Below are 19,091 nucleotides of genomic sequence, written 5' to 3'. Positions count from 1 at the left end.
CTAGCACGTTCAGAAGTTCTGAACATTAGCCACGTAACCCATACTCCCATATGCACCGCTCAGAAAGAAAATCTATTGTTGTTAGGCACTATAATGTTTCAAATGTCACATTTTGTGTGACTTAGTTAACTGCAGTTGTCTAATTATCATTCCTTGGTCTGAAATATAGTAAATTAGGTCAATCTAACAATTATGATACAACATTGGTTAATGGGCACGGATCGAACGGTTAAAAGGCAATATTTGGGTAACTTTGTCACACTCATGATACCATACCTCTATTCTACTGTGAGGTGTCCTAAAAACCCTTTCAACTCATTATTTGATGGTTGCTCTACCAATCATAGCCCTAAAATATGTTGTTTTGAATAGTTAGCTAATACAGGCACTCGGTTATTGGGAAATGAGGTTAATTCTGTCACAATATATGGAATTTAAAATTTTGGGCGAATTATTTATATCTGATTTTGGTTTGAAAGGCGGGAAAGTTTTATATGATGACAATGTAGTTGATGCAAGTTAAGATCAGTTGATGTTAACATTGTCACAAAAAATTATACGAAATCGTAAATAGATTAAAAACAATGATTATAGAATGAAATAGTCTCTTATAATAACTCTTACAATAACTCTTATAATAACTCTTATAATAACTCTTATGATAACTCTTATAATAACTCTTATAATAACTCTTATAATAACTCTTATAATAACTCTTATAATAACTCTTATAATAACTCTTATAATAACTCTTATAATAACTCTTATAATAACTCTTATAATAACTCTCATAATAACTCTTATAATAACTCTTATAATAACTCTTATAATAACTCTTATAATAACTCTTCTAATAACTCTTATAATAACTCTTATAATAACTGATGTGACAAAGTAAACATGTCTTGCCCCTATTTTGAAGATCTATAACTCTATTAGAATTCAACATTCTTTCAGAAACGATTGGAAGAATATTGTCCAGAACATAAGAACTCAATTTTAAAAATTTAGATTTATTTGTCAAAGACATTGAAAATGTGACAAAATTAACTTTCCCTGCCCCAACAGTATCAAGATAGTGTGTTAAAATTGGCATAGGATTTATTACAGGTATATTAAAGTATTATCGATCCAAACTACGAAAAATATCTTTTCAGCTGGTGACGATTACCTAACTCTTATAATAACTGATGTGACAAAGTAAACATGTCTTGCCCCTATTTTGAAGAACTATACCTCTATTAGAATACTATGTAACTTTATCATCAAGAAAATTTCGATAAACTAGTTATTTTGCCAGCAAGGAGGTAACAGAGTTATAATAATTTTTTGTGACGAAATTACCCTATTTTTGACCATGTTGCGGTAGTTTAATTGTGACACTGTTAACATATTACCACCTGATAATGATTTATGTGACTGGTGCATGGTACTAGCAGTGTTGTTTGATCCATAGTACGTATAATATAAGGGGTTTAAGCTGGTATATCATTATTTGTTCAATTTCACACATGTTCAGATATCATCAAGATTATGTGACAAAGTAAGCTTGGTTGTGCCTTCTGTGTTTTAATTCCTTACGACTATATGATATAATAACAATTCCCAGCACTTCCAGGCCATCAAATAAACTTACACTACTCAGCATTGCTTATCAGGGTGCCCTAAACATTCATCACATATTTTCTTTAATGTACATGACAGAGTAAACCTGAATGCACCATCTAACGAAAAAAGTCGTCAAATATGTAGGTAATGGTCATATGTACCCATCCAATCAACTGGACACTCAAAAATTTGGTCAAAAACGGCAGCAAGGGGTCCATATTTACTCCGTCACATGTTTATAGTGTGACAATGTAACCATTTCCGTGCCGGCCGTATTTAAGCGATATTATCTTATCACCTGATTAAGATATCGTTATGTGACAAAGTTAGCCTGGAGGATGAGACGATTATCCTAACCATCAAGGGTTTAAGTAATTTCATAGTGTGACAAAGTCAACTACACTGTGCCTTTTAATAGGGTCACTTATATTTACCAATATCCTCAAACTCAAATGAACGTGTCCATAACCTATGCAATACAGAGAATAACACACGAACCTTAACAAAGGCATAACTAAAACGTAGTAATCCCTGTACTGATCTCAATGCAAATTAGATTGTCTGCACACTTGATACTTCCAAACAAGGAGCTCTGTGATGGTCCGCTAATTGTATCAATTATGGGACACTAAGTTCGTAAACTCCGGTTAGCGGAAGACACTTTCTCTGATTACTTTCTCAAAGTTACGAAGTAATAGTTTCGTGGACGTACTTAGTGATAGTTCGTAAGCTACTATTAATACGTATGAACGTATCCTGGAGTGTGGCTAGCAGAAGTCACACTCTGTGGGCACGGCGAGAAGGCCTCCCTCTTCACTAGGAGGCCAGAAACCGTTGACCAAAACAGAGAGAGAGAGAGAATACGTATGAACTTACATGGTACTATTTTAAGAAGAATTTTCGCGGAAGACCCCCGGGGGGATTGGGTGGTTGATCACCCCACCCCCCAAATTTTTTGCCAAAAATTTTAATTTTCTTTGTAGTTCGCTACAAATAATAAACTATAATTAAGTAGAAGCTCATCGAAAATAAAACTGCACAGATCACTGGGCAAAGGATATCTATATCTATGATCAACTATTTAAAAGTATTTACTATCTAAAAGTGCTTCTATACGTAAGTGCAAGATGATATCTCAATTCATAATTTTAACTCAAAAAGTCAACAATTTTTCTCGGGCTTCAGACACCTGCTTCCGCGCCGCTCCATTTGGCAAACCGTACCCCCCCCCCCACCCTCCCCAGTTCGAAAACAGAATTACGGCTCTGATAGCTTTATGTCACAGTATTCTTCACACCGAGTCGTTAATCCAAACAGGGCTTTGGTGTTTTGTCCCTATTAATTGTTTAATGTTCCAGTGGTTACAAAACTTTGTTTCCATGGTTTCCAACCGAAGAGTCCTTAGAAACTTGTACTTCTCTTGACTGAAAACTTCTGTTAATCCTCCCACAAACTCTACTCCCTTTGGGGGGGGGGGGGGGGGGGTCCAACCCGATCATTCCGATCATTCCGATCCCGATTTTGGCCTCATCAACCCTCATATCGGAAAAATCGGGAAAATTTAAATCTTTCCTCTGAGGTTTCTAGGCGATATATGTAGCTATTTCTGTACTTAAATATGACAAGAAATCGATTTGTTGTGGTCCCAGAACCCCAAAATGGTTTCTAGTTCCAAACAAGAATCGTTTCGTCCGAAAAACAACACACTGTGGTATCAACTCTTGTTTGACAGAAACATCCACCCCGGTCCACAATTGAAAGAGGTACGGTTGGTAATAACAATCGTAACAAATAGAGAACGCTTTAGTAACTTTTGATTTAAATTGTCTCCACAATTTGTAACAGGCTATCTGCAGAAATGGGTAGCACGGTTAATGACCATTGACCGTGCTACCCATTTCAAGAGGAGGACTGAGGACGGGGAGGAGGAGGACTAAGAGAACGCGAGGGCTAAGGACGACGAGGACTGAAGACGAGTACGAGAGCGAGGACGAGGACTGAGGAGGAGGACTGATAAGAAGGAGGAGGACTGAGGATGACGAAGAGGAGAAGGAGGACTGGGGGAGGACTGAGGAGGAGGAAGAGGACTGAGGAGGAGGACTGAGGACTGAGGAGAAGGAGGACTGAGGAGGACAGAGGAGGACCAGGACGAGGACTAAGAAGATGAGGACGAGGACTAAGGACAAGGACTGGGAGGATGAGGACGAGGACTAAGGACGATGAGGACGATGACTAAGGACGAGGACGACTGAGGAGGAGGACTGATTAGGAGGAGAAGGAAGAGGAGAAGGAGGAGGAGGGTGAGGAGGAGAACTGAGGAGGAGGAGGAGGAGAAGGAGGAAGACTGAGGAGAAAGAGGAGGACTGGGGAGGACTGAGGAGGAGGAGAAGGACCGAGGAGGACTGAGGAGGAGGAGGACTGAGGAGGAGGAGGACTGAAGAGGAGAGGGAGGACTGACGAAGAGGAGCAGCTCATTGGTGAGGAAGAGGAGGACTAAGGACGAGGAGGACTGAGGAGGAGGACGAGAGCGAGGACGAGGAGGAAGACTGAGGAGGAGGACTAATAAGAAGGAGAAGGACGAGGACGAGGACTGAGGAGGAGGACTGATGATGAAGAGGAGAAGGAGGACTGGGGGAGGACTGAGGAAGAGGAGGACTTAGGGAGGACTGAGGAGGAGGAGGACTGAGGGAGGACTGAGCAGGATGATGAGGAGGAGGACTGAGGATGAGAAGGAGGGGAAGGAGGACTGGCAGAGGACTGATGAGGAGGTGGACTGGGGGAGGACTGAGGAGGAGGACTTAGGGGTACGAGGAGAAGGAGGAGAAGGAAAAAAAGGAGGAGAAGGAGGAGGAGGACTGAGGAGGGGAGGAGGACTTAGGAGTAGGAGGAGAAGAAGGAGAAGGAGAAGGAGGACTGAGGAGGTGGAGGAGGACTGAGGAGGAGGAGAAGGACTGAGGATGAGGACGAGGAGGATGAGGACGAGGAGGAGGAGGAGGAGGACTGACGAGTAGGAGGAGGACTGGGGACTGAAGAGGAGGAGGACTGAGGAGGAAGAAGATGAGAGCTGAGGAAGAGGACTGAAGAGGATGAGGGAGAGGAGGAGGACTGAGGAGTAGGACTGAGGAAGAGGAGGAGGACTAAGGAGAAGGATGAGGAGGATGAGACTCACGAGGAGGAGGAGGAGGACTGAGGAGGAGGAGGATGAGGAGGATGAGGATGAGGAGGAGGAGGAGGAGGAGGAGGAGGAGGAGGAGGAGGAGGAGGAGGATTGAGGAGTAGGACTGAGGAGGAGGAAGAGGACTAAAGAGGAGGATCAGGAGGAGGCTGAGGAGGAAGAGGACTGAGAAGGAGGAGAAGGAGGAGCAGGACTGAGGAGGAAGACTGAGGAGGATGAGGACGAGGACTAAGGACGAGGACTAGGAGGATGATAATGAGGGCTAAAGAAGAGGACTGATTAGGAGGAGAAGGAAGAGGAAAAGGAGGAGGAGAAGGAGGAGGATAAGGAGGAGAATGAGGAGGAGGAGGAGGAGGAGGATAAGGAGAAGATTGAGGAGGATGAGGATGACTCAGGAGGAGGACTCAGAAGGTGGAGGAGGACTCAGGAGGACTCAGGAGGAGGACTGAAGAGGAGGAGGAGGACTGATGAGGAGGAGGAGGACTCAGGAGGAGAAAGAGGACGAGGACGACTAGTGTAGGACTGAGGATGAGGACTGATGAGGAGAAGGATGAGGATGACTGAGGAGGACGATGAGGAGGAGGAGACTGAGGAGGAGGAGGAGGACTGTTGAGGAGGAGGAGTATGATGAGGAGGAGGACTGAGGAGGAAGACTGAGGAGGACGAGGACGAGGACTAAGGACGAGGAGGAGGAGGACTGATTAGGAGAAGAAGAAAGCGGAGAAGGAGGAGGAGGATGAGGCTAGGAGGAGAAGGAGGAGAATGAGGAGGAGGACTGGGGGAGGACTGAGGAGGAGGATAAGGAGGACTAAGGATGAGGATGAGGACTAGGACGATTATGAGGAGGACAGAGGATGAGGACTGATGAGGAGGAGAAGGAGGAGGATGAGGAGGAGGAGGACTGGGGAGGACTGAGGAGGAAGAGGAGGATGACTGAGGAGGAGGATGAGGAGGAGGACTCAGAAGGAGAACTCAGGAGGTGGAGGAGGATGAGGAGGACTCAGGAGGAGGAGGACGACTATGAGGAGGACTCAGGAGGACTGATGGGGAGGAGAAGGAGGAGGAGGATGAGTAGGAGAAATGAGGAGGAGGAGGAGAAGGAGAAGGAGGAGGACTGGGAGTAGGACTGAGGAGGAGGAGGGGACTGAGGAGCAGGGTGAGGAGGACTGAGGAGAAGGACGAGGACGAGGAGTCAGGAAGAGGACTGAAGAGAACTGAGGAGGAGAAGGACTCAGGAGGAGGAGGAAGACTTAGGAGGAGGAGGAGGACTGATGAGAAGGAGGAGGAAGACCAGGGAGGAGGAGGAGGACATGTAAATGTTTTGTCTGTTTTTGTCTGTTTTTGTCCGTTTTTGTTCGCTCTACTTTTTGTCCGTTTTGAAAATATAGGGTACCGAACGGACACAAAACATGATCCCCCAGCCAAGCATGTGTTATGATACAAGGACACGTTCATTTGAGTTTGAGGAAATTGGTAAATATAAGTGACCCTATTAAAAGGCACAGTGTAGTTGACTTTGTCACACTATGAAATTACTTAAACCCTTGATGGTTAGGATAATCGTCTCATCCTCCAGGCTAACTTTGTCACATAACGATATCTTAATCAGGTGATAAGATATCGCTTAAATACGGCCGGCACGGAAATGGTTACATTGTCACACTATAAACATGTGACGGAGTAAATATGGACCCCTTGCTGCCGTTTTTGACCAAATTTTTGAGTGTCCAGTTGATTGGATGGGTACATATGACCATTACCTACATATTTGACGACTTTTTTCGTTAGATGGTGCATTCAGGTTTACTCTGTCACACATTAAAGAAAATATGTGATGAATGTTTAGGGCACCCTGATAAGCAATGCTGAGTAGTGTCAGTTTATTTGATGGCCTGGAAGTGCTGGGAATTGTTATTATATTATATAGTCGTAAGGAATTAAAACACAGAAGGCACAACCAAGCTTACTTTGTCACATAATCTTGATGATATCTGAACATGTGTGAAATTGAACAAATAATGATATACCAGCTTAAACCCCTTATATTATACGTACTATGGATCAAACAACACTGCTAGTACCATGCACCAGTCACACAAATCATTATCAGGTGGTAATATGTTAACAGTGTCACAATTAAACTACCGCTACATGGTCAAAAATAGGGTAATTTCGTCACCAAAAATTATTATAACTCTGTTAGCTCCTTGCTGGCAAAATAACTACTTTATCGAAATTTGTTTGATGATAAAGTTACATAGTATTCTAATAGAGGTATAGTTCGCCAAAATAGGGGCAAGACATGTTTACTTTGTCACATCAGTTATTATAAGAGTTAGGTAATCGTCATCAGATTAAAAGATATTTTTCGTAGTTTGGATCGATTAATACTTTAATATACCTGTAATAAATCCTATGCCAATTTTAACACACTATCTTGGGTATCTTGATACTGTTGGGGCAGGGAAAGTTAATTTTGTCACATTTTCAATGTCTTTGACAAATTAATCTAAATTTTTAAAATTGAGTTCTTATGTTCTGGACAATATTCTTCCAATCGTTTATGAAAGAATGTCGAATTCTAATAGAGTTATAGATCTTCAAAATAGGGGCAAGACATGTTTACTTTGTCACATCAGTTATTATAAGAGTTAGGTAATCGACATCACATTAACATATATTTTTTTGTAGTTTGGATTGATTTATATAAGTAATAAAGCAGCCTGCTAATTTTTACACACTATCTTGAAATTGTTGGGGCATGAAAAGTTAATTTTGTCACATTTTTAGTGACTTTGACAAATTTAACCTAAAATTGTTAAACTTAAGCTCTGATGTTCTGGACAATATTCTAATAGAGGTATAGAATATAGATCTTCAAAATAGGGGCAAGACATGTTTACTTTGTCACATCAGTTATTATAAGGGTTATTATAAGAGTTATTATAAGAGACTATTTCATTCTATCATCATTGTTTTTAATCTATTTACGATTTCGTATAATTTTTTGTGACAATGTTAACATCAACTGATCTTAACTTGCATCAACTACATTGTCATCATATAAAATTTTCCCGCCTTTCAAACCAAAATCAGATATAAATAATTCGCCCAAAATTTTAAATTCCATATATTGTGACAGAATTAACCTCATTTCCCAATAACCGAGTGCCTGTATTAGCTATATATTCAAAACAACATATTTTAGGGCTATGATTGGTAGAGCAACCATCAAATAATGAGTTGAAAGGGTTTTTAGGACACCTCACAGTAGAATAGAGGTATGGTATCATGAGTGTGACAAAGTTACCCAAATATTGCCTTGTAACCGTTCGATCCGTGCCCATTAACCAATGTTGTATCATAATTTTTAGATTGACCTAATTTACTATATTTCAGACCAAAGAATGATAATTAGACAACTGCAGTTAACTAAGTCACACAAAATGTGACATTTGAAACATTATAGTGCCTAACAACAATAGATTTTCTTTCTGAGCGGTGCATATGGGAGGATGGGCTACGTGGCTAATGTTCAGAACTTCTGAACGTGCTAGGTTAATAGATGTCAAAATTAAGCCACTATCGTCAAAAACGCTATTATTTTTGTTTACCAATATCCTCAAACTCAAATGAACGTGTCCACAAATGTACTTGACTATACATTTAAGGTGCAGTGTATTAGTGATATTATGGTATGTTTAAAGACCGGACCACAAAATATAACCCGGTACCTAGTGTTGTACTAATACATAATAACAAGTAACAGGGATAAAATTAATGAGCAGAAACAATCGATCTCACGTCAAAAGGCCAAAGCACTCGGGTCTGGGAGTACATGACAACTCCAACTAGTAGTGAGCATACTAGCGCCCCTGCAGTGGAAAAACACATAAAACATACTATTGGAATGTCCAATTGGTTCGTTTTCTCATAACAATATAGCATATGTAGGGGTTCTGGTTGAATTATATCACTTCTGAGAGGTGTTAGAGATCGATTCTGTTAATTTCTCAATTTTCCGATTTTTCCGATTTTTCCGATTCCGATTTTGGCCTCATCAACCCTCATATCGGACATCGGGTTGGACCCCCCCCCCCCCCCCCCCCCCCCTCAACTTAAGAAATAATTGTTCTCGGTTATTAGTCACTTACTAGGTGTAAGTTTGAAGGAGTGAAATTTATCAAAAATTTAAATTTAGAATTGGACAAACTTACGCGTTTCATGATGGCGAAATTTTTGAAGAACTTTGGGGCTTTAGCAACAGTATTCTCGAAATCAGCATCTTGGACAAGCATCTCTTTGTACTCAAACTGTAAGACGTTTAATTAGGATTCAACTTATAACCATCTAATATTTCATTAAACCACCATAACCAATTAACAACCTTAAAAACAAAACACAAATCACCTCCTCAACAGCCGCCCAGCATACCTTTCTATCGACAGCCGTGTTCAAGACAGAGAGAAGGTACTGAGCGAGGGTACTAACTTCACCACCCTCCACAGCGTCAACTAGAGAACAGATGACCCTGAAGTGTTGTGGGGTGGGGTTGTTACACATCGTCTCCACTAGAGCTGCTCTCTGAGGGTAATCACGGATGTGGGTAACCAGCACGTCCAGGTTGGTGTCAGTTGGAAGATAGGCGCTGAGTCGCTTCAGAGACTCGCTGGACCTAAAACAGGACATATTTGTCGCACGTGTTGAATTTAGTTTTATAATAACTTTGCAGCGGCGCAAATCGGAGTTTTAGAATTACGCGGGAAATTACGCGGGAGATCTATCAGTTTAATTTGGGTCAGTTCGTTTTATGACGTGTCGACTACGTTTACTTAGTATACTTTATCCCTACTGTTTTATTACATTTTTACTTTATTTACCTATCACTATACAGTATACATATTTAATCTTAAATTATCATTTTAGTGGAACTATGTAAAAGGGGATCATTGCTAGCGTTAAAACTGTTTTAACCCTGCCTTAGTCAGTTGAAAGTCTGATAGCATATGTTCCGTTTGATTTGACCAAACTAATGCCTTTCATTGCTTTATAAGCAGGTTAAAGCAGAAGAATAAGCCGATTAAAAGACACGCTAGAAGTTGGATAAAATAAGAAAAGTTATAACAAAGAGACCCGAAGACAGTTAGAACTTTAGAAGTGGTAAACATGACAGCAGAAAAGAAGTGCTTACCTGAGCTGCACAGCTATCTGTTTAGAGTGATGCTGATCACACACCGGAATAAAGTTCACTACAGCTAGGAGCAGGGTGTGAAGGATCTGTTGGGATTCAGGGAACCCGATCAGAGAGGCTATGAGGGATACCACGGTGTCCTTGTTCAGGTTTCTGTCTGTCACCATTGATTGCATCTTCTTTAGAACGGCAGAAGTGACAGAATCCAACACTTCTGAGGTCTTTATAAACTTCTTGATCATTTCCAGGGATTTTATCGAAACAGAGTCATCCTCGTCGGTAATCCTCGAGATGATCGTACCGGTAATATCCTTTTCTTCCTCACTGGACAGCTCCCGTCCAGAATCCAGCTTCTCTGATATCTTCAGTAATCCTAACATACGGATGCCAGGTAGCTCGTGGTTGATTTCTAAAATTTTCTGTGAAGACTCATTTCCGAGATACTTGCCAAGAATGAGGGTTTTAAGTTGTCCTAGTACCACCATGTCGGATCCTTGAGAGTGGAATTTCTGGAATGTGTCCTGAACTTGGGAGGAGAATGATGAAGATAGCATGTCCCCAAGCTGATTCACACTTTCAGAATTTCTTGTTTCTTGAGAGGCGGCGAAGTACAGCTCGAAGTAACGATCTACAACACTAGTCACGATACTCTCTGGAAGGTCGGGCAGTTGGAACATTCGTGAAAATTTCTCGGAAAACAAAATGCCAGACTTGAAGCAAAGATCGACTCCAGTCACGAGTAACTCTTTGATGAATCCGCTGATATCATTTTTCTCGTAAATCAAGCCCAATGCCAAGACAAACTGATCCTGCAACAACAGCTCGACAAGTCCAACTGGTAGATCTGACACTGGATGGAAGTGCAAAATACACGAGATACAGAGGATCAACTCTTTAACCAGCGATGGGTTGGGATGAGCAGCAACAGTAGAGATCAGCTCACGTACTATCTGATCCTTCAACGTGATCTTCCTCATAACCTGCCCAGTAATAATGTACCCAGCTGATTTGAGGTCCTTGTTTGAACTGGAGATGGCTGTTATCATACAGGAATAGATCTTCGGAAAAACATCAGGAGGAACTTCCTCGAACTGTTCCAGGACCAAGAAGACCAGGGTCACGAGGAAAGAGTGGTGAATTCTAGCCGTGTTTTCGGTCAGGTTGATGATCTTCATTGCTCGCTCCATGAAGCAGGAGAGGTAGTGGGGGTTGGATGTACAGAGTTTCACCAGTTCTGCTCTTCCAACACTTACGTTGTTCGTCTTGGCGGTCTCTAGCCAAATCCACGTATCGGGCAGAGTTGTGATCTCTAAGATTTTAGCGAAAACTTTAGAATCATGAAGTGGGATGAAAGCAGAGAGTAGGGCGTCAGAATTGTAAATGTGGATCTTATAAGCTCTGACAAGCCACTCCAGAGCTTTGTGAGCAGGTGACAGAAGACCGTAATTCGAAGCATGGGCAAGGAAAAGCTCAATCTCACTATCAACCCCTTCTAGAAATTCAGCACTCTTCAAGAGCCGCTCAAACTTTCCAGCAGTCTGGTGAAATAGGGTATCTTTGAATCGGGCAAAGCAAGGGTTCAGCGCGACTAGCTCTTCGAAACCGTTGATCCAATATCATAGATATCCTGGACATCGTAGTCCGAGGCAACTCTGGTGGAGAAGATGAGGGAGGAGTGCTGGATTGCTCCTCCTTTTACCTGCTCTTTAGGAAGTGCTAACTTCTGGAGTTGCTGCGATAACAAAGTCATCCTAACTGAAATTTAATGGTTAGTATTTGAATATTCATTTGTGTTTTTATCAGAAAGATCTTTAACATCAAATATAAAATGGTAACAATGACACAACACTTAAAAGAGTAAATAATGAATTCAAGATGGGTAGACGGAATGGAACACTATCTGGATAAATTCGATTTAAACAAAATATTACAGCAATTTAAAATATACATTCTTATCAGTATTTCAGCATGAACGTTAATCACAAGTAATCACAAGTTATGTTTTCAATTTACAAACAAATAAAATCCGCTTTAGAATGAGGTTAGCGACAATCTAAATGCTTTAAAAATCTTCATCGTGAATAGATACCGAAAAGGAGAAAAAGAAAACAGCACAATACATCAGTCCACAAACATCAATTTTACCTAAGTTGTTAATGCCCGATTAATGTTATCTATACTATCTATTGTCGATTGCTAACACTATTTTAGTTAAATGAGCCAGAGTATCGACCATCAGATCGTCTTGGCCAGAGACTAACGCTTTGGCGAACATCCTGCGAAGATTTTCCCTGAATTCAGGTGTTAATCTAACATCATATTTAGTCCCTCTCCCAAACTGTAAACTTCTTGGCAAAGTGATACACTCAGAGTAATCAAACGGAATACCATTGCAGGTGCCAAGTAGAGGTTTGGATGCATCTGTACAATAAGCTGAGATTGTGCGGTCTGACTCTAGAAAAATAGATATCTCGGTGGAGGTATTTGGACTTATCGGTATCTGAAAGGGCAACTGAGCAGCATGCAAATCTGAAGAATTAGAATTCTCGATTTTTCTTTTCTTGGACCCACGATCAGCACTAAAATCTTGTACAATTCCATCCACATTATGTAAATTAAACAACTTATTCCAAATTTCCGCCAAGAAGTCAACTTTCTTTTCATGTCGAGAGTGTAATCTGTTCAGACCCACCAGCTGTTTTCTAATGTGGTTATCACAGGAAACTACTAACTGCTGCATAGCACCGCTCACATCACCACTGTCCTCTTGCTCGGTAGTCCTGACTAGTCCCAACACAGGCAAAGTCAGAACTGTACTGACACAGCTGCCTGATACTCTGATCTGGATGTCGCTCGTAGGGTTAATGTCTTCTATTAAGTGGGGTAGTCTGAAGTGAGATTTTATAATACCGTCGTATACATACATGACTCGGCGGAGAGATGTTCCTAGGATCAGAGAGTGAGCGGATATTACAGTTACCCAGGATATTGGTAGGGATGTAACGGAGTCTAGACAGGGGTTGTTGTAGGGTTTCAATATCAGAGAGTCCTTTAGATAAGCGTGAGCTGCGTCTGCAGATTTGAAAATGTAAGATTTAGTCCTGAAGTCATAGCCTATTAGTTGGTGATTGAGCTTCACTGATAGCTTGCCCGATCTCAGATGATAGAGATAACATGATTTATTGTCGTGGTGTATCAGAAAATCAGGTGAACTATAAACAGCAGCAGGGCAGAGGGATAGTTTCAGCAGCTCTTTCAATTGAGCCTTTTCTAGATTAAGAACATAACTAGTGTCATTGGTCAACTTGACGTGAATAAGAGACGTGCTGTTGTAGACTGCATTAATAGATCTGATATCACATGGCCCTTTCCAAGATAGTGGGGTGTTGTTTCTGATAAAAACAGTACTACCAATAACCTCGAATGTGTAGAGATGTTCGCAGAGTGTTAGTGTGTAACTGTCCACTGATGTCAACATACACCTAGATTGTGCGGACTGGTGTTAGAAATAAGATGAGTTTTAATCGGACATGACAGCAAACATTTTAGTGGGAAAGTATCAACATTGAATTTACGAGTAAAGATATTTTAGCAGTAAAACGATTGTAGATAACACGTCACACATAAAAATCTATCTTAAATGTAACTGAATAGAATGTTTACAAAATCATAATAAATTAAGCTCGTCAAGACTCTTGGCACAGTCTTATGAAAGAAATTTCTTTAAAATTTAACCCCGGAACTTATCTTTAGCCGACCTGATTACTTTCATAACCTCGACAGGATCAGAGCATCCTGCAAACTTCTGGACCCCACTCTCTTTTACTCTCATAAATGGGTTGAAAGTTTTCTCCTGTCCAATAGTTGTCGGTATAGTAGGTTCCCCAGCTTCACGTTTTTTAGCAACCTGAATAAAAATCACGTAATATCAGATTATAATTTTATTTGATCTTATCACTCTCATTTTATGATTCTTTCACATATTATGGTAGTCGACCTGTATTGAAGTATTGACAAACAACAAACAAACAAACTAAAAGACGGAGGACTCACCTCCTCAATCATTCCCAGAACTGCTAGGTTGTCAGGTTCCACGTGTTTAGCGAACTTGAGGTTCTGAGCTGTATACTCGTGTCCACAGTACACACGAGTGTTATCGGGGAGGGAGCTGAGGATTTCTATCAGAGCTCGGTACATTTGGGGTGCTGTTCCTTCGAAGAAACGTCCACATCCAGCTGCGAATAGGGTATCTCCTGAAAATGGAAATTAAGTTATAATTATCCAATCTTGATCTAATTATCAGTAAGTATAAGTTATCATAAAGTAAAATTTCTAAAACTTTTTAAACGGTCATTGCATGCAGCACTACCAGAAACGCCATGTAAAAACCGTTACGTTACCTGTAAATACTGCTGGATCAGCCCCTTCTCCTTCAACTAGATAACAGATGTGTCCTGAGGTATGGCAGGGAGTCTCAAAACACGTAACTTTCATTGAACCAATATTAAAGGTATCATTGTGTGACACTGTCTTGTTCAGAGCCCCTATTCTGTCGTCACCTCCGTAAAATGTCATACCAGGTGCCTTGGTGTTCAGCTCTTCGTTGCCTCCTGCAATCAGAAGGTACACGTACTCAAGTTCGACAAGAGAACTTCGACTGTCGAACTAGAGTTTTGAAATTTGTCGAAATCTCTAGTTCGACAGGGGTGATATCTGGCGAACTGTAGTGCGTGTCGAACTAGAGTACGTGAATCCAATCAGAAAAGCTCGTATTTAAAAAATATGTAAAAAATATATAACTTTTTTGAGATAACTTGCAACAACATTAACCATTAAGAAAGATGTTATTACTCATTTAGTAACACCTCTCCAACCTGCATGATCCCAATGATGATGTGTTGTTAAAACTTGTTCGACTTTGACTCCAGCATCTGAGATTGCCTTTAGCACAGTGTTTGGAGTCACTGGGTCCACGACAGCTCCAACTGATAAAGGTACAAGATGTTAGAACCACATATTTTCAATTAAACAAACAGACTGGATGAGAAAGACATGCATGTATGCAGTACAAAAACGTGCTGTGCGCAAAAATTAAAAACCACGCTATTTAAGCCGATGCTGAAAAAAGCAAATCTATCATCGAATTCTTATGGCGCGTTCCCGAAACAACACGCAATATGTGCGACCGCATTGGCAATCCGTTGCCGCGTTTTTCCTAATTTAATGCGTGTAGGAAGCTGAATCTTAGTGACATCAGTCCCAAATGCTCAAGAAAAAATCCATTGGAAAGAAAATTAGGGTAGAGGAAAACGCAAACGGAACCCCATGATTGACAAAAGGCTGAGAAGGCGAGAAAGTCGGGCTTGTACAAAGCAAGTGGGCGGCACTAAGTAAAGATAACTTTCCGAGTAGTCAAATGATTAAAATAACATCTTACCGTTTGTAGACTCGTCAATTATAAGATATCCATAGTTGTCTTCCAATAGTGGAATCAAGTCCACCTGTAAAAATGCGGTTATTCAAAGGGAATTTAATAAATGTTCTTTTAAACGGTTCACAGGATCAAGCACAAAATTTAATGATTTTTAGAGGTCGGCTTCATACACATTCAATATGGTGAAAATCACTCCTCAGTGATATGCGTAACTTGTTATTAAAACTTAAACCTGTTAAGCTTACTTTCATTTTACGATGGTCGTGGAATGAAGGTAAAGAATGGAACGGTTTCTTGGACACTGAAATTTAAAACAATTGTGAGCTGTTCAACTTTTGTAAGCTTGTTGGTGTTAAGCAGGATCTGACTTGCTGTCTCAATGACTTGCTGTTTCAATGACTTGCTGTCTCAATGACTTGCTGTCTCAATGACTTGCTGTCTCAATGACTTGCTGTCTCAATGACTTGCTGTCTCAATGACTTGCTGTCTCAATGACTTGCTGTCTCAATGACTTGCTGTCTCGATGACTTGCTGTCTCGATGACTTGCTGTCTCAATGACAGATTAAAATTTCGTGGAAAACAAATATGAGATTTGGGAAATACATTAAAATACTTACAGCAGTGAAGTGATCTGATAATAAATCTAGTAGTTAACATTGTGGGATAACAGCATGGCTGTAAAGATACATTATATTAGAATCACAAGGAAGAAAGAGTTAACTGTTTGCTTCATGAACAGCAATGCAGGTGCCAAGGATGAGACATAAGCTAATTTTATTCCAAATTTATAACATGCATGTCTAAATTGTCTAAAATGCAGTAGTACAAAATTCTAGTTCATCTGATAAGTCGGAAAGGGTGAATGGATAGATCAATCTTTTTGCGCTGGTATTTTGCCTACTCTGCTGAGTAACTTAACAGAGATATTGACGCGACACTCGCAATATAAACCAACACTACTACTACTACTACTACTCAATAAAGTATCATCTGATCAACATCACACTATGCTCTACTGTTTTAACATTCACTATTACATAACTCGTAGAATTTGTTGATTAAACGGACATCCTATGTGTGTTAGTGCGATTTGAATAGAATTCTTCTGTAACAAATTGTTCCACACGCATAAGCATAAGTTTGATTTCGACCATTAAAATATATGCGATATTTCGAGGTGAAAAGAAGTCATGGGTTTATCTTATTTGTTGAGCCTGCAGAAATTATTTGTTCATGTAAACAATGAAACACAATGATCCAGTTCAAAATTTATTAAACCACGACAAATTCATATGAAAAAAAAATGCTACAAATATCTACAAACAAATTACATAGTTACACGTTTTGGTGATTACACAGTACACACTATTACATGCTCTATTCCACATATAGGTAGAAATTTAAGAATGCATAGTTAATAAAAAAAACTGGTAGTGATAAGTCAAAAACAATTTAAGATTAGTCACAATTATCAAATGTCACACACATATCAAGAAAATCATTAAAAATCCCAAGAAAAGTTAATCAGAATCGTAGTCAAGTTCCTCAAGACCCCAATCCAAATCAGACTGTAACGTATTGTATCTGGTTGTTTCCTGCAAAGGAGCGTCCTTACCCTCATGCTTAATACGGAGTAACATAAAGGCACACACTATAAACAGTAGTCCCCCAAAAGTAAAGAAATGGATCTCATGACCGAGAACAAGATATATTGACACGTAGGGAGAGGCAGTACTGATGAGATGTCCTAACGAGAAGAAGAATCCAGTTGTCATGGCTCTGATCGAGGTCGGGTATATCTCCTGGATAAACAGGTTTATGATAGCAGACCCACCGTGAATCAGGGCACTTGCTGTGGTGATTTTAAGTATAAAGGCCTCTTTTCCCTGACACCAGATATTAGATATCATAGCTCCAGCTGCGAAGATATAGCAGGTTATGGAAGAGCGTCGCCTCCCTACCACCTGAGACATGGAGAGGGAGACCACTGTGATGACTATACCCAGGATGTGACCTTTTGTTAGGCTGTAAAGTGTTTTGGAGGTCAACCCTCGGCAGTTCTCCTTCTCGTTCGACATAGTGTTATTGTTTGGATCTGTACTACAAACGTCGCCCTGGAATAGTTTTTCAATTTTAATTGTTTATTCAGAGATTTTTTTAACAAATAATTTGCGATTTTCATCTGACATAAGACAGTAAAACAATGACACGAACCGATATTCAGCAAAATCTTAACTAAAATGGGGTTTATCCTTTGATGTACTGAAAACAAATGTATATTTTATTTACCTGAAGCATGTAAGGCATGGCAGTATGCATGATAGAAACCACCAAGTTTTTAACAGTAATGACTCCCAGAATCATCCAAGTAGTGTGCTCAAACTCTGGTGCAAACATCTGTTTAACATTTCCCCTTTCCTGATCCTTCACATTCCTTATCAAATGGCTCACATCCTGCTTCCCGTTCATCCTGTAAATCTGCTTCATCGCTTTTCTACCTCCATTGTAATCACCAGACAGGAATAGATAACGAGGAGAATCAGAGAGGAAGAAGAAGATAAGAAGAGGAAGGAAACAAGGCATGATCATATAGAAGGACAAGTCCCTCCACCCCAGTGAGTTAAGATAGTACATAGCCAGCAGAGAGGAACATGTTGCTCCCAACTGTCCAGCTACTGCCAGTACCATCTTAGCAAGGAAGCGCATCCTCCGGGGGCTTATCTCCAGTACAATGCACAGAGCTGAGGGGGTGATACAGTGCAGGAAGAAGAAGGAGGAGGCGCGGAATGTTAGAAATATGTAAAAGTTAGTCTGGAGCACCGCTGCAAGCCCAAACACGATCATGCAGAACAACCCTATCAGAACGTTGTTTTTTCGACCGTATTTATCTGAGAGAGACCCGCCCACAAAACTGCCAATAGTCCTGGTAACTGATGCACTTATTAGCAGGATGAGAATCTGCCACTTCTCCAAATTCCACTCACAGCTGATGCTGGGCAGGGTTAAACTGCCCAGATGGATAAACTGTACTTCGGTGAAGAAGACCACACATGCTGCCAGCATGTATTTGATCTGGGCCAGACCGAACCCGGCATGTTCTACAGCGTGGTCTACAGAGATGTAGTTACGTTTGGAAAGGGTCTCTTTTTCTGAATACATTCTCTCATGAGGTAGCTGCGTGGTGGTTTCAAGTCATTCTGTAAATTTCATTTTAGTTTAGCTTGTAAAGCTGAGCGATCAATTTGCTGGAGTGGCAAATTATTACACCAAGTAACGGGTACATTAATATTGAATGTATAGCACAACAAATATATTTGAACCAAGAAACAGCAGATTTCAGTACACTAAGGGAGAATATACAAGTTGAGAAGAACAATAAAACAGACCACATCACGAGACTACATGTTGGTTAATGGCTAACTATCTCTCTTTCTTGGCTTAATTATCGCTATATCAAACAATGATTCTACCAAACAATAGATTTTAATTTGAGCCATTTATATATTGTAAGGAAATGTATGGAATATTAGTGCGAGTACAGCACCATGTATTAAATTTTGGCATGAATTATCACTAAAACAAATGACAAATATAATATTATCTGGGAACAGTTTGAAAGAAAATCTCCTGTAAGAATAACAGATCTGACTAGCGGTTTCAGTTGGGAGATGGTGATGTAAAT

The 19,091-nt window shown here is 40.5% G+C and overlaps 3 protein-coding genes across 4 annotated transcripts in view; all 3 read right to left on the bottom strand.

The window, feature by feature from the left end:
* The window catches only part of LOC134825960 (HEAT repeat-containing protein 1-like), a 60,185-nt gene extending 48,439 nt beyond the window's left edge, over window positions 1-11,746 (bottom strand). The window contains exons 1-3 of one of the 2 annotated variants that reach the window (XM_063838171.1): window positions 9,975-11,746; window positions 9,218-9,458; window positions 9,001-9,096 (exon numbers count right to left, since the gene is read on the bottom strand). In XM_063838171.1, coding sequence (XP_063694241.1) covers window positions 9,001-9,096; window positions 9,218-9,458; window positions 9,975-11,161 — 1,524 coding nt within the window. In that variant the 5' untranslated portion in view covers window positions 11,162-11,746. Of the gene's footprint in view, window positions 1-9,000; window positions 9,097-9,193; window positions 9,459-9,974 lie in introns of both variants that reach the window. The other variant, XM_063838170.1, reaches the window with a different exon arrangement.
* A 130-nt stretch (window positions 11,747-11,876) lies between these two features.
* On the bottom strand, window positions 11,877-16,098 carry LOC134820140 (uncharacterized). The gene is made up of 8 exons (XM_063830365.1): window positions 16,027-16,098; window positions 15,654-15,709; window positions 15,412-15,475; window positions 14,849-14,959; window positions 14,375-14,584; window positions 14,028-14,227; window positions 13,733-13,881; window positions 11,877-13,456 (listed from the first exon to the last, which is right to left on the bottom strand). The coding sequence occupies exons 1-8, from the start codon at window positions 16,064-16,066 to the stop codon at window positions 12,154-12,156; spliced, it is 2,133 nt and encodes a 710-aa protein (XP_063686435.1). The 5' UTR covers window positions 16,067-16,098; the 3' UTR covers window positions 11,877-12,153.
* A 567-nt stretch (window positions 16,099-16,665) lies between these two features.
* On the bottom strand, window positions 16,666-18,608 carry LOC134813438 (synaptic vesicle 2-related protein-like). Its single transcript, XM_063821219.1, has 2 exons — window positions 17,699-18,608; window positions 16,666-17,523 (listed from the first exon to the last, which is right to left on the bottom strand). The coding sequence occupies exons 1-2, from the start codon at window positions 18,566-18,568 to the stop codon at window positions 16,930-16,932; spliced, it is 1,464 nt and encodes a 487-aa protein (XP_063677289.1). The 5' UTR covers window positions 18,569-18,608; the 3' UTR covers window positions 16,666-16,929.
* Between the last annotated feature and the right edge of the window lie 483 nt (window positions 18,609-19,091).

This window comes from Bolinopsis microptera, chromosome 1, assembly GCF_026151205.1.
Source record: "Bolinopsis microptera isolate Bmic1 chromosome 1, MBARI_Bmic_1.0, whole genome shotgun sequence".
Classification (NCBI taxonomy): domain Eukaryota; kingdom Metazoa; phylum Ctenophora; class Tentaculata; order Lobata; family Bolinopsidae; genus Bolinopsis; species Bolinopsis microptera.
This window is presented reverse-complemented; position numbering and strand designations above follow the sequence as displayed.

Bases quoted from the DNA above. Each gene is read 5' to 3' on its own strand.
- LOC134820140 (XM_063830365.1), bottom strand. From the start codon at position 16,066: ATGTTAACTACTAGATTTATTATCAGATCACTTCACTGCT. The intron at 15,710-16,026 runs GTAAGTATTTTA...TTTAAATTTCAG, and splicing joins TATCAGATCACTTCACTGCT to TGTCCAAGAAACCGTTCCAT. The intron at 14,960-15,411 runs GTAAGATGTTAT...TACCTTTATCAG, and splicing joins AATTGACGAGTCTACAAACG to TTGGAGCTGTCGTGGACCCA.
- LOC134813438 (XM_063821219.1), bottom strand. From the start codon at position 18,568: ATGTATTCAGAAAAAGAGACCCTTTCCAAACGTAACTACATCTCTGTA. The intron at 17,524-17,698 runs GTAAATAAAATA...AAACTATTCCAG, and splicing joins CCATGCCTTACATGCTTCAG to GGCGACGTTTGTAGTACAGA.